Raw genomic sequence first — 12963 nt, forward strand, 5'->3', positions numbered from 1 at the left:
ACCTGCCTGCCACCCTGATGCTAAACACCTCTCACCCACAGCTTTTTATAATATTGATGACAATAAATGTTTAATTCAGAATGTTTTCTGTAAGCCAAGCCCTGTCCAGGCACTTTACCCTGTGACCTCACTGAATCCCATAAACCAACATCTGGGTGACATCATGGGTCTTTATAGATAGGAAAACTGAGGAATAATCATCAATCACCCCAAATAGCACACAAGCAGTGTTACTGCTTCTATTACTGTCTGTCTCCCTCTCTCTCCACCCTCTTCTCATCATTGTGTGTGTGTGTGTGTGTGTGTGTGTGTGTGTGTGTGTGTGTGTGTGTGTGTGTATGTGTGTGTACGCGTACATGCATGCGCATTGAGACAGGCTCTCACCATGTAGTTCTCAGCATCCCGAGGGTGAAGATAACAGGTATGTGCCACCAAACCTAGCTAACTAACCTCACGGAACTTTTTAAGGTGATGTATATGTTCTATATCTGTGCGGGTCAGCATATCAGCAGCCAGCCACACACACAGCTACTATGATGGTGGAACTGGCCCATCCACTGTATCTGCCACTAATTAAATGACCCATGTACTCAGCAACTCCTACATTGACCGTGTAGCTGAAGGACTCTGCCTCTTGAAGCTGTTTGGGGATCCAAAGCCACCTCCCAAGGATTAGTCAAGATGAAAATTCTTCGGGTCTGGAAACCCACATCGGAAATTATGTAGAGGAGGCAGGGGGCTAGTTCACCATGCCCTCAAGAGATTGAGAATCCCCCTCCCTTGAGGATTTACTTCTCAACCCTGGGCTATCTAGTGAAACCCTATGTCAAAAGGGGGAGCTGGGATGGGAGAAGTTACACAGGCTGCTCTTTGAGAAGACCTGGGTTCCATTCCCAGCACCCACATAGCAGTTCACAGCCCTCTGTAACTCCAGTGCCAGGGGATCCTACCTCGACACCTTGGGCACCAGATACACACACGGTGCACACACACGCATACATGCAAACAAAACATTCATATACATAAAATAATAAACCTTTTTTTTTTTTAATCCCAGACCCAAAACAATGGCCAGTGCAACGGAATCTGCACAGGTGTGGCCTTGGCTGTTAACCACACGAAACCTATTTGCATCCAGGAGCTAAGTGAGCTCCCCCACCCCACCCCACCCCATCTCCCACCTGCAGTGCTCCCCTCCCACATCCCTGCCGACCTAACAGTCTTCCCTCAGTCCCAGCAGAGCTGAAGAAGGAAGTCTGTTCCGCTGATGCAAATTCAGTGGCAGAACCCAGGGGGCGAGGATGGAGGGAACAGAGTGTTGATGAGGAGGATGAGGGAGGAAGAAAGAGACATTTGTGAGGGACTGTGTGAGGACACCACCATCACAGAAAACAGCACAGGAGTTCCTCAGAGTGTTAACCAGTCCCCACTGCTCAGGCATAAAGAGCAGGTACCACAGCAGGTGCTTCCCACGTGTGGGCCATTAGTCACTATGGCAGAAGAAGCCCAAGAGTGAACAAGCTTTGGAATTATTATTCAGTCTCAAAAGAGAAGGCAATTCTGCTCCTCTAGAGACTGAGGCAGGAGGATCACAAGTTCGAAGCTTGCTGCCTGGACAACCACATGAGACCTTGTCTCAAAAGAAAAAGTAGGAAGAAGGCTGCAGGTATAGGGGTACGCTTTGCCCACAGCATGGATAAACTCTGAGGGCTTTATTCCAAGTGAATTCAAATCAGCAAGAGGCAATGGATAACGGTCCCATTTATATATGAGGTGACCAAATCGTACAGAGCAATGGTTCCCGGGAGGCGGGAGGGAGGGGCTGGGGACTCAGAGTTTAATAAGGACCTGTGTCAATGAGATGGAACTCACTGTCAGCTCTGGAAATGGACCGTGGCAACAGTTGCACAACTCTGTGGACACAATGAACCCCACAGAACTGTGCACTTAAAATTGACTTAATAGATAAGCGTGATGCTGCTGCCAACAGCAGTGTCATCCTCAACACACTGAACTGCTTCAGGCAAGTGACTTGGCTTCTCTGGGCCTCACTGTCTTCACGCGGCAGATGGGTGCCTAGCTCAGTGGTTGGCTGGGAGCATTTGGTAGGTATGGGATGGTCTTAACACAGTGGCCGTTGGCAATTGAGTTCTCCACAAGAGCCAGCTGCTACCCTTTTGCCCCAGGAGAAGCTGAGAAGTTTAACAGGGCTTGGGCCAAGGAAAACACCTGGGGTTCGGGCTCCGCCTGAGCTAGGCCAGTCCATTCTTGCCCTTGGCAGCTCCTGGGTTTCCCTTCGGGAAAGCAGGCTTAGTCAGCGGCTGTGGGCGACAGGAAAGGGAGGGAACTGGCCAGGCCACCCTTTCTGCTCTTTCTGGAGCACTTTGGTCAAAGTTCCTTTTGAAGTATCCCTGGAGCCTCCTGGAGAAGGTGGGACTTCCCAATTCTCAGTGTTGACAAGCAGTGGGCACTGCTGGGAAGGAGCTGGGAGAGAAAAATGGGTGGAGACACAGCCAGGGACCACTGCCAGAAACAGGTCCCCTCCTGGCTAACGGGAAGATGGGTTTCTAGTCAGAATCTGAAGAATCCATCCTCAACAAGGGGCAGGCGTCCACCTCTGCCCCAAGAAGAGACAGAAGTAGACAATTCCACCACCATGGGGACAGTGGCGACCAGAGAGGCCCCTTCTGTTCCCTGAGCCAGTCCTCAAAATGAGCACAATCTCAGAGAAGACGGCACCGGACCTCAGTCTGTAGAAGTCCACAGCACCCCTCTAGCTCCACCCCGGTGACACCAGAGGGCAGCCAGGTGCAGGTGGACATGAGATGATGGATGGAAGGGAGATGCAGAGGAGAGAAAGTGTGGTCATCGGGGTTATGGGTCTCAAATGTCCCACTACACTAAACAAGAGACAGAAGTGATCACGAGACAGACGGCAATGTCCAACACCAGGTCACCTTCAGGACACAGGGACACAACGGGAGAGCTGGTGTCTTTTAGTTCTGGCTCGAATATGAAAACCAAAACTAAAAGAAAGAAAAGAATTTGTTTGCTTGTTTGTTTGTTTGTTTGAAACAGGGTCACACGTGGCCCTAGTTGGCCTCAAACCCGCTAAGCAGCAGAGGATGACCATGAACTTCTGACCCTCCTGCTCCAGGTTCCCACTGTGCTGGAACAGTGGGCACTCCACACCTCCACTCGGGCTGGGACGGAAGCCGGGGTCACATGCACGCCAGGCAAGCACTATACCAACTAAGCCAGACAGAGTCCAGTCTCAAACTTTTTTTGAACAAAAGGTCAAATGTGAGACAAAAAGGATTGTCTGCTGCTATGTTCTCCACAGCTCCATGAGGGGTGGTTTTGTGTTGTTTTGTTTGGGGTTTTTTGGGGGGGGTGCTTTTTTTTATACTTTGGTTATTTTATTTTATGTATAGGAGTGTTTTGCCTGTGTGTGTGCATGGGTACTACATGTATGTGTGCCTGGTACCTGTAGAGGTCAGAAGAGGGCCTTGGATCCCTTGGAACCACAGTTATGAATGGTCATGAGCCACCATGTGGGTACTGGGACTCAAACCTGGGTCCTCTGCAAGAGCTAAGATTGCACTTACGGGTTGAGCCATCTCTCCAGCCTCAGAGTGGCTTCTATCATTTCGTTATTAATCAGAACAAGGAAATAAACAAAAAGATGGTCAGTCACCAACGCAGAGAGAAATGCAAATTTAAGCAAAGGATGCTGTGGCAATCCATCCTCCAGACTAACAAAGAACTGAAGACCAGGGCAGCAGGAGTCAGGGAGGGGCCACTCAGGACCACAGCTGGAAATCTGTCCTGCCACCACATACTGGGCACAGGACATTCCACAACGGAAGATTTCCCCAACTCACAATGGTGCCTGACTTCACACAAAAGGACTCTGAGGTTTTCCTAGCGGTGTCCCTCACAAAACCAACATGAAATCCGCCAATAGGGAAACAGTTCCTAGGTTATCATTGCCTTCACCTAAGGACAAACCCAAGCTGAATATCTGTTTAAAGAGATCCGGGCCTGGAGGTGCAGGTCTCTCAGCCCCGCTACTCAAGAGACTGAGGCTAGAAGATTGAAAGTTCAAAGCCAGCCAGGGCCAAAGAGAGAGTCAGAAGCTGGCCTGGACAACATAGTGAGATTCTGTCTCAGAAGAAAAAGAAAGAGGCTACTAGAGACATCGCCTAGTGGGAGAGCACCTGCCTAGAATTCACCAGTGAGGGGCTGCGGTCATGGCTCAGTGGCAGAGTGACTGCCTGGCATGCAGGAAGCCTTAGGTTCAATCCCAGGACAGAGAGAAGGGGCAGAGGAAGGGAGGGGAGACAGAGAGACAGAGGGCTGGAGGGAGGGATGGAGGGAGGAGAGAAACCCCGGTAGAGCCTTTGTGTGCTGACACAGTCCTCACCACCAGGGACTGTGAAATACACTGAAGGACATGTCATCACACCTTTCCCCTCAGCCCAGCGTCACACCACGGTCACTGAACAAAGCTTGCTCCCTTAGGACCGGTCTCTCCAGTCACACACTGAAGGCGCCGTCTGTGGTCGAGATGTGTAAACACGATGTTTACTGCTGGGTTACCAGGACATGGATGGCGTTCCAGTCTCTGTGACAAGGCCCCGGTGCCCATGCAGAGATGTCACTGGGGCTCTCCTACACCGTCGACCCTAGAACCTAAGACCATTTCCACCACAGGACGTGGACCAACCCACTCCCCAAACGCTAAAACAAGCAAGTATTGGAGAAAACTGCCGAACTGTCAATGGTCCTTACCTGTTTCTTCTGGTCTGATCTACTGAGTAAATCTGCTTTCTCAGCCAACTGCAAAGAGATTTGAGGCCAAAAAGAGAAGAAAAGTCAGAAATTCTGAAAAGAATGAGGACAACGTCACTGGAACAGGAAGAGGGTCCTGACCCGCCACAGGCCACGTGGGAGCCAGCGCCCCTGAAACTGGAGACCCCTGTCTGAGCCTATAGGCGAGGTCTCCGCAGGGAAGATCACCAGCCACTGATTCCCCAACAGCTGATTGACTGAGGGGGGGAGTGACCCAGCCCCAAGTCCTATGACACACGTCCCACTGAAAACAGTCCTTAGGAGGCCTTCACTTGCCAACGTGGCGTGGCTGCCTCCAGATTTAGCTTCTGTCCACTTCGTCCACCACTAAGTCCCTTCAGGAGGAAGACCTGCCCTTCACACACACATGGATGCACAGACCCACACACAGACGCCTATATGCATGTATGCATGACCACACACATACCACACAGAGACACATACCTATGGACATGTATTACACATACACTGCGGGCACATGCACAGATACACAAATATACACTCATATATACATGCACTGCACATAACAGGCACACAGAAGCACATCCATGAACAGATATTTATATGAATGCAGATATACACAGAAAGATTCATATGCACACGCATACATACACCAATGGGTGTTTCCACTCGGCCGAAGTGCCCTGCTCCCGCCAAAGGCCAGGGCTCACACTAGGGAGAGAGACTGTTATCTGGAACTGGAGACTCCTCACTATTCAGTACCACTACATACGGGGCTCTGGTGAGCGTGAAGGCAGCATGTCCCGTGTTCTCCCTTTGGTCTACATCCCAAAGACCCCGGGACAATGAAGGCGTGTACCTCTCAATAATGGTAGGAGTAGACGCGCTCATCACTTCCTGGTGTAGGATCTTCAAGCCAGAGAGCCACTTCACAGCATCCTCCTTCGAGTCGGCTGCAGACAGAACGGGAGAGAGGGCGTGTGAACCTGTGTGATGTGTGAACCCCTGGGTGACGTGTGAACCCCTGGGTGACGTGTGAACTTCTATGTGATGTGTGAACTCCTGTGTGATGTGTAAACTCCTACATGACGTGTAAACCCCTGCATGGAATCCAGGACCTTGTGATGGTTTCTCCACCACTGAGCTACATCCCCAGCTCACATTTCAGCTTTCTGACAGACACACCACAAGGGTGGCCGGAAATCCCATCTCCACATATGTGACTCTATATGTTCTCAAATGTGTGTTGTATGTACATATGTGCTGTGTGTATGCACACGTGCTGTGTCATGTGTACATGCATGTGTGTAGTATGTGCATGTGTGTGCTGTATGCATGTGTATGCACTGCGTGCATGCGTGTGCTGTGTGTGTACATCCATGTGTGTTATGTGCATACATCCATGTGTGTGCTGTACATAGGCATCTCTGGTATATGTATGCATATTTATGTGTTTATGTCCTATGTGGAATCATGTGTATGTGTTTGTGCACGTGTGGTGTGTGCATGCATATGTACGTTGTGTGTGCATGTGTGTGTGCTATGTGCATGTGTTGTATACATATTTGCTGTGTTCATGAGTGTGTGCAGTGTATGTGTGTGTTGTGTTCATGCATACATGTGTTGTGTGTATGCATGCATACATGTTTTGTTGTGTGCATGAATGTATATGATGTTATGTACTTGTATGCACATGCATATGCCTGTATGCTGTGTGTATGTGTATTCTGTGTGCATGTATGCATGCATACTCTATTATATACAGGCATGTGTATGTGGTGTATATATGTGTGTGCTTTGTGCATGGATCCATGTGTGTTGTGTACATGTGTGCACATGCATATATGTGTGTTCGCTGTGCTTTCATATGCACCCAAGTTCTCAGGACAGTCCATTCAGATCAGTGTTTGATGTGCAGCAGCTGCTATAGGAAAGGAAGTGACATTTTTGTCCAGCGGAGCCCAGCCTGCAGTGACCACGCCAACCGCCTTTATTCAACTCTCACCTTGAGCCAGGCAGACACACAACATACTTCCCACGATGTCCCACATCATTCCCCCCAGTTTACAGCCAAGCAAACTGTGACTCAGAAGGTTAAACACTGCGCCCTAAGTCGCAGCGGGTACGCAGTAGTGCTGGGACTCAAGCCAGGGTGTGCAGAACACGCAACAGTGGGCACACAGGTGTGAGCCTCCCCTCCCAGGGATCTTTCTCAGCAGGAAAAGGAGGCCCAGGGAGGGAAGTGCACCCACTTGCCAAGCTGAGGGTGCTGAGGACGAACTGGGTGCCGTAGAAGATGGTGAAGCAACAGTCGCCCTTGTGGCGGGAGACCGTGGACTTGGCTCGCTCGAAGTCCTTGGAGTTCTTCCCTGGACGGATTTCCTTTATCTCCATGATGTCCACTGAGAAGAAGCAAACACAAGCCCGTCAGAATCCCCAGTTCACTGTGGAAGAGGGCACAGCCACCCCAGGCACCCCAGCACCTCTCCCCTAGAAAAAGCTGTGAGCCCATCTCTGTACGGGAGCCCCATCTGTGCTCACACCCATTCCTCCTGAGTGTAGACAGGAACCCAAAAGCCACCAGGCATCTGCCACCCCCACCAGCCCAGGAGGAGGAAGGGGCTGTGGGGTTTGAATAGGTATGACCCTCATAGACTCATGTGTGTGAAGGCTTGGCCCAAAGGGAATGGCACTATCAGGACGTGTGGCCTTGTTGGAGGACATGTGTCACCGCCTCATACGCTCAAGCTACAGCCCAGTGTGGCACACAGTCTCCTGCTGCCTGTGGATCAAGATGTAGAACTAACTCTCAGCTCCTCCCCAGCACCGTGTCTGTCCGCATGCCACCGTGTTCCACGGTGACAACAATGAACTAAAACTGCACCTGTAAGCCAGCCCCAATTAAATGTTTTCCTTTATAAGAATTACCATACTCATGTGCCTCGTCACAGCAGTGGAAACCCTAAGACATTTCCCTTGAACCCCAATTGTCATCTGCCTTAACAGAAGCAAAAAAAAAAAAAATGGGGGTGGGGGGAGGCACTGAATGGCTGCTTTTAGGTGCAAACGCTGTAAGAACCGGATGCCCGCTGTAACACAGCATCTTCCCAACACGACAGGGAAGCCGCATCCATGAAATCTCAACAATGGGATCACCTACACAAGACCTGTATAACGACATCACTAGCTGACATACCAGTGGGAAAGGTGTAAACTCCACAAGACCCCACCCCTAGATGAAGAGCGAAGGCCATCCATGGCTTCTGAGAAAGAATCAGTTTTCCCCAGGGAGGAGCCCCCTAAGGATTATCCAGTCTCAAGTGGTCACCCCCAAACATGTTACATATAACCAATACTAAATGGACTTGGTAGGTTATAGATAGATATTGATAAATTGATATAAGATGTATATATTTGGTATCTGACTCAATATCCTGGGTCACAACTCCTAAAACTCACAGCAGCTCCAAACTGATGTGTCTTTCCTGTGATCAGGAGCTCCTGAATGGGAGCTGGTTGCCAGAGTACCTGGTGACTTCAGGGTCTACACTTAGAGCCCTGCCCTCAACCCTCAGGGAGCAGGGCAGGGCTGAGGGCGCAGTGATCACAGATGGGCAATCGTTCAATGCATTGCGCTTACCTAACGAAATTTCCATATGACCCCAACATGACAACTCAGAGCACTTCCTGGTTGTTAAATGTTCAGTGGTTACTGGAGGGTGTAAGCAGGCCAAGCTACATGGGATGGGGTCCAGACAGGACTCTCCACACATATCCTGTCCCATGCATCTGCTCTGTCTAGCCGTCCATCTGCCTCCTCTGTAATAGTCTTTACAGAAAATGAGAGAAGGCGAGGGTTTCCCTGCATTCCATTCTAGCAAACTCATCAAACTCAAGGAGATGGATGTGAGGCTCTCAATCTGTATTGATCAGTGAAAAGCCAAAGGCCCGATCTGGGATGGTAAAGTTGAGGAGGCCCTGAGGGACGGTCCCCCAGCCTGTGAGATCTGATACACTATCTGCAAAGAATGGTCAGAACTGAACTGAATCAGAGGACACCCAGCTGGTGCCCAGGGGAGCGAGCGCTGCTTGCTTTATAAGAGAAGGTGATGGAGGAGGAGGAGGAAGCAGAGGGAGGAAGAGGAGAGAGAGAAAGAATTTTTGTGGTACCCAGACCAGAAAAGGCCATCCACCTGGAGCGACCAGTGCACTGAGTTGCAAAGACCTCACAGGTATACACGGCTACCACACAGTCAATTTCAGAACATGTTGTGACACAAAGATAAACTTGGACCCCTCATCTGTCACCTTCGTCCTCTTCATGCCCACACTAGCCCTAATAGTAGCAATCACTAATCTCCATGTGATCTCTATAGAGCCATCAATTCTGGACATTTCATATAAATGGGATCAAGTAACATGGTCTCTGGTCTGGATTTTTTTTCCCTCAGTACGACCTTTTCAAGGTCTACCTGTGCTGAGTGGGACCTTTTCAAAATCTGCTTGTGCAAGAACCTGAGTCAGCACTCCAGGCGTAGTCACGGGATACTACTCAGCATACTCGTATACCTCATTTTCTCTTCCCATTTGTTATCCGCTGATGAACACTTGGCTCTGGCGACAAGGCCGCTGGGAACAGACTTGGGCAAGGGCTAGTTTGGGCACCTATGTTGGAATTTTTTTTGGAGAGATTGTAGGCTAGAAACTAGTTCTCCACCCATCACACCCTTAGGGATACTGGGATGGCAAAGGACTTCAAGCCCAGGCCAAGTTCAGCACCCATAGGTTGGAGGTCATCTCCCAGGCCTCAGTGGTGGATTCATCATCAAACCCTTCACACCCATGGCTGACACTTCCCAGGCATATGGATGAATGACAGATGAAGTCCATGAGTAGCTAAGGGCTTTCTCCTGCCTAGTCACCATCCTTCAGGGACCCAGAATCCCCAGGAAGGTGGAAGACTCCTCACCAGCTATGGGGTGTGCTGTTAAGACATGTCCACCTACAAAGCTGAGAAACTGGTGTGACATCTTTAGTGACATGCTCAGCAGAAACCCTGCAGCAGGCAGGCACATCTCACAGAGTGATGATCCTGCCACCTCAGGCCCAGAGCAACACAGAAATCGATTTGACTAAGGCTGGGATAAGAGCCTAGGTTTGAGGAGGCAGACTCCACGTTCCTGGAGGTTTTCCAGTTTGTAAGATACTGACGTGGCTGGCATTCAGGTTGAGGGACTCTGAGCCAGCCAGCCCGAGTTATCATGTAACCTCCCCAACAAAGCAAGGCTTCAGGCAGTGATTTCCCTTCGCCTGCTTCTGTTTTCTCAAATACAGGAGCGACAACATTACTCGGACTTTAGTGAGGATGGAGTGTGTGTGTGTGTATGTGTGTGTGTGTGCATTCTCAACTAAGATAGCGCCCAACCATCTTCAGGTGGATGGATAGGGGAGTTGAAATAGGATCTCAGTAGTAACCCAGACTGGCCTCAAGTTCACAAACCTCTTGCCTCAGCTTCCCAAATACTGAGATTACAAGTATTTCTCTACAGGTATAGTCAGCACCTAGTAAGTTTAACAAAAGTGTAGAAACTTCTATGTATGTGTTACCTATTCATCCTTAAATTATTAACACAATTGCACAATGACAGACAGGAGTCAGGGGATGGATGGATAGATAGATAGATAGATAGATAGATAGATAGATAGATAGATAGATAGACAGACAGATAGAAGATAGGCAGACAGACAGACTGCTGGGGGAATGTCTTTCTGTACGCTGTGAATATATGTTGTTCCCATTGGTTAATAAATAAGCTGCTTTGGCCTATGGCAAGGCAGCTTAGAGGCAGGCGAGAAATCCAAGGAGAGAGACAGGAAAGAGAAAGTAGGAATGGCAGAGACACCAGACTGCCATCCTAGGAGCAACATGTAATGAGATGCAGGTAAAGCCACAGAACACACGGCGATATATAGATTAATAGTTACGGGTGGAGCTAAACTATAAGAGCTAGCTAGCAAGAGGTCTGCCATAGGCCATACAGCTTGTGAATAATATTAAGCCTCTAAATGATTATTTTATAAGTGGCTGAGGGACCTCGGGGACAGGTGGGATTGGAGGAACACGGGACCACAGGGCTGGGTGGCACCTGAGAAAACTTATAGCTAACAACAGACAAATGAAAATACAGTGTAGACCCACCTAGATGGTTCGGTAGGTAAAGGCTTACGACCTTAGTTCGCCCCAGAACCTACACAATGGTGGCAGAGAAGTGACTCCCACAAACTGTCCTCTGACCTCCAAACTGACACTCTCAGTTCTTACTATCTGGATACCCACATTGCCATCTGCCGAAAACGCCTCATCCAGACCTCAGACCTCCAGTGGGAGGTTCTAGTGCAAACAGCGAGGGCTTACGTCAGCAGGCAGCAAGAGAGGCCCGCACCCACCGCTCTGCATGGTGAAGACCATCCTGTATCAAACCTAGTGCCCCACTCTATGGGGTCCCTTCCGACTCATCGTCCACAGTTGATAAGCCTGGTACTGTACTAACCGGGCTGGAATTCAGTTAGTGTTTTAACAGATTATCTCTTTGCCGTTTCCATGACAACACAAGGTAGAGAAAGCATAGAAGAAAATGAAAACTCTGAACCACGACTGTACTGTGTGTGCGTTACATGAATATGTCCACGATCATGTGTATACATGGTGGAGAGGTGCCCTTGTGTGTGCGTATGGCGCACATAAAGGTCAGAGGTCAACATCAGGTGTCTTCCTCTATTGCTCTCCATCTTTCTTTTTAAACATTTATTTATTTATTTAGAGGGGTGTGTGTGTGTGTGTGTGTGTGTGTGTGTGTCACAGCACACATCTAGAAATCTAAAGACAACTTGTGGGAGTCAGTTATCTCCTTCAACCATGTGAGTCCAAGGAACAGGATTCAGGTCGTCAGGCTTGGGGACAAACACTTTACCCTCTGAGCCCTCTCTAGCCCTCCACTTTGTTTTTGAAATTTATTTGTATTTTACACGTATGCCTGTGCATCGCACGCAAGCCGTGCCTGTGGAGGCCAGAAGAGGGTGTTGGATCCCCTGAAACTGGTGCTACAGGTGTGGCTGGGAGCGACCGTGTGGGTGCCAGGAACCCAACTCAGGTCCTCTTCAAGAGCAGCCAGTGTTCTTAACCACTGGGCCGTCTCTCCTGAACCTGGGGCTCACCAATCAGCTGGACCGGTGGGCCAGTGAGCCCCATGGGTTGGTCTGTCTCTGCCCTCCCAGCACTGGGGTTCCAGAAACTCAGGGCCTCATGCCGACACAGTAAGCACTTCCGGAGTGCTCTCCACCCTCCTGACATTGTGTTTGCACATGCGAGGTTGGCTGGTTGCCGCCGGAATAAAACGCCTCACGAAGTAGCCTAGGGAAGAACGGCTTCCAGTCTTAGGTTTTACTCCTTCGTGACTGGGAAGGCATGTGAGCAGAGTTCAGTCAGGAGAGGGGGTGGGAGAGAGGGGGTCAGACAGACAGACAGACAGTCAGACAGACAGACAAAGAGACAAGAATCCAGGGAAGACACAATTCTCAAGGTTACACCCCAGTAACATTCTAGCTAGGACCCATCTCCTAAAGTTTCTAGAACCTTCCAAAAGAATACCACCAGCTGGGAACCAAGCCTTCAATACATGAGTCTATAGGGATGGGCACTTCCCATCCAAATCATAGCACATGCCCACCAAAAGTTTGCTACGACACCAAATACTCTTGTGTTCTATTGAGTAGATGCTCTCTAGTTGTGTGGGGAGGAATGGGGTATCTTCAATAGTTTGCTCTCAGTGTTAATTGATGCTGAGGAGACTGGCTGGGGTGTCCAGACTGAGTGACAATCCTGCTGCCTTTGTGTCGTGAATATGATGGAATATATTGCCTGTCCCACAAAGCTGTAGTCCTTCATGTTCTCGAAAATGTGTTAGATTTAGGGGCTGGGGAGATGGCTCAGTGGGTAATGTGCTTCTTATGCAAGCCTGAGGGCCTGAGTTCAGATCCCCAGCACCCATACACATCTGTAATACTGGCACTGGGGGTTTGAGACAGACAGGTCAGCTCCCTCACGAGATCACGAGCCAGCCAGCCTAGCCAAAATGGGAAGCGCTGGGT

General features: G+C 49.6%; 1 protein-coding gene across 1 annotated transcript in view; it reads right to left on the minus strand.

Moving 5' to 3' along the window:
• Plcg2 (phospholipase C gamma 2) overlaps window positions 1-12963 on the minus strand; it is a 141710-nt gene that overhangs the window by 72475 nt on the left and 56272 nt on the right. The window contains exons 3-5 of the mRNA XM_052728975.1: window positions 7068-7217; window positions 5675-5768; window positions 4795-4842 (exon numbers count right to left, since the gene is read on the minus strand). Of these exons, the coding sequence (XP_052584935.1) occupies window positions 4795-4842; window positions 5675-5768; window positions 7068-7217 (292 nt within the window). The remainder of the gene's footprint in view (window positions 1-4794; window positions 4843-5674; window positions 5769-7067; window positions 7218-12963) is intronic.

This window comes from Peromyscus californicus, unplaced genomic scaffold (genome assembly GCF_007827085.1).
Source record: "Peromyscus californicus insignis strain IS unplaced genomic scaffold, ASM782708v3 Scaffold_8__1_contigs__length_139910024, whole genome shotgun sequence".
In the NCBI taxonomy this organism is placed as follows: Eukaryota; Metazoa; Chordata; class Mammalia; order Rodentia; family Cricetidae; genus Peromyscus; species Peromyscus californicus.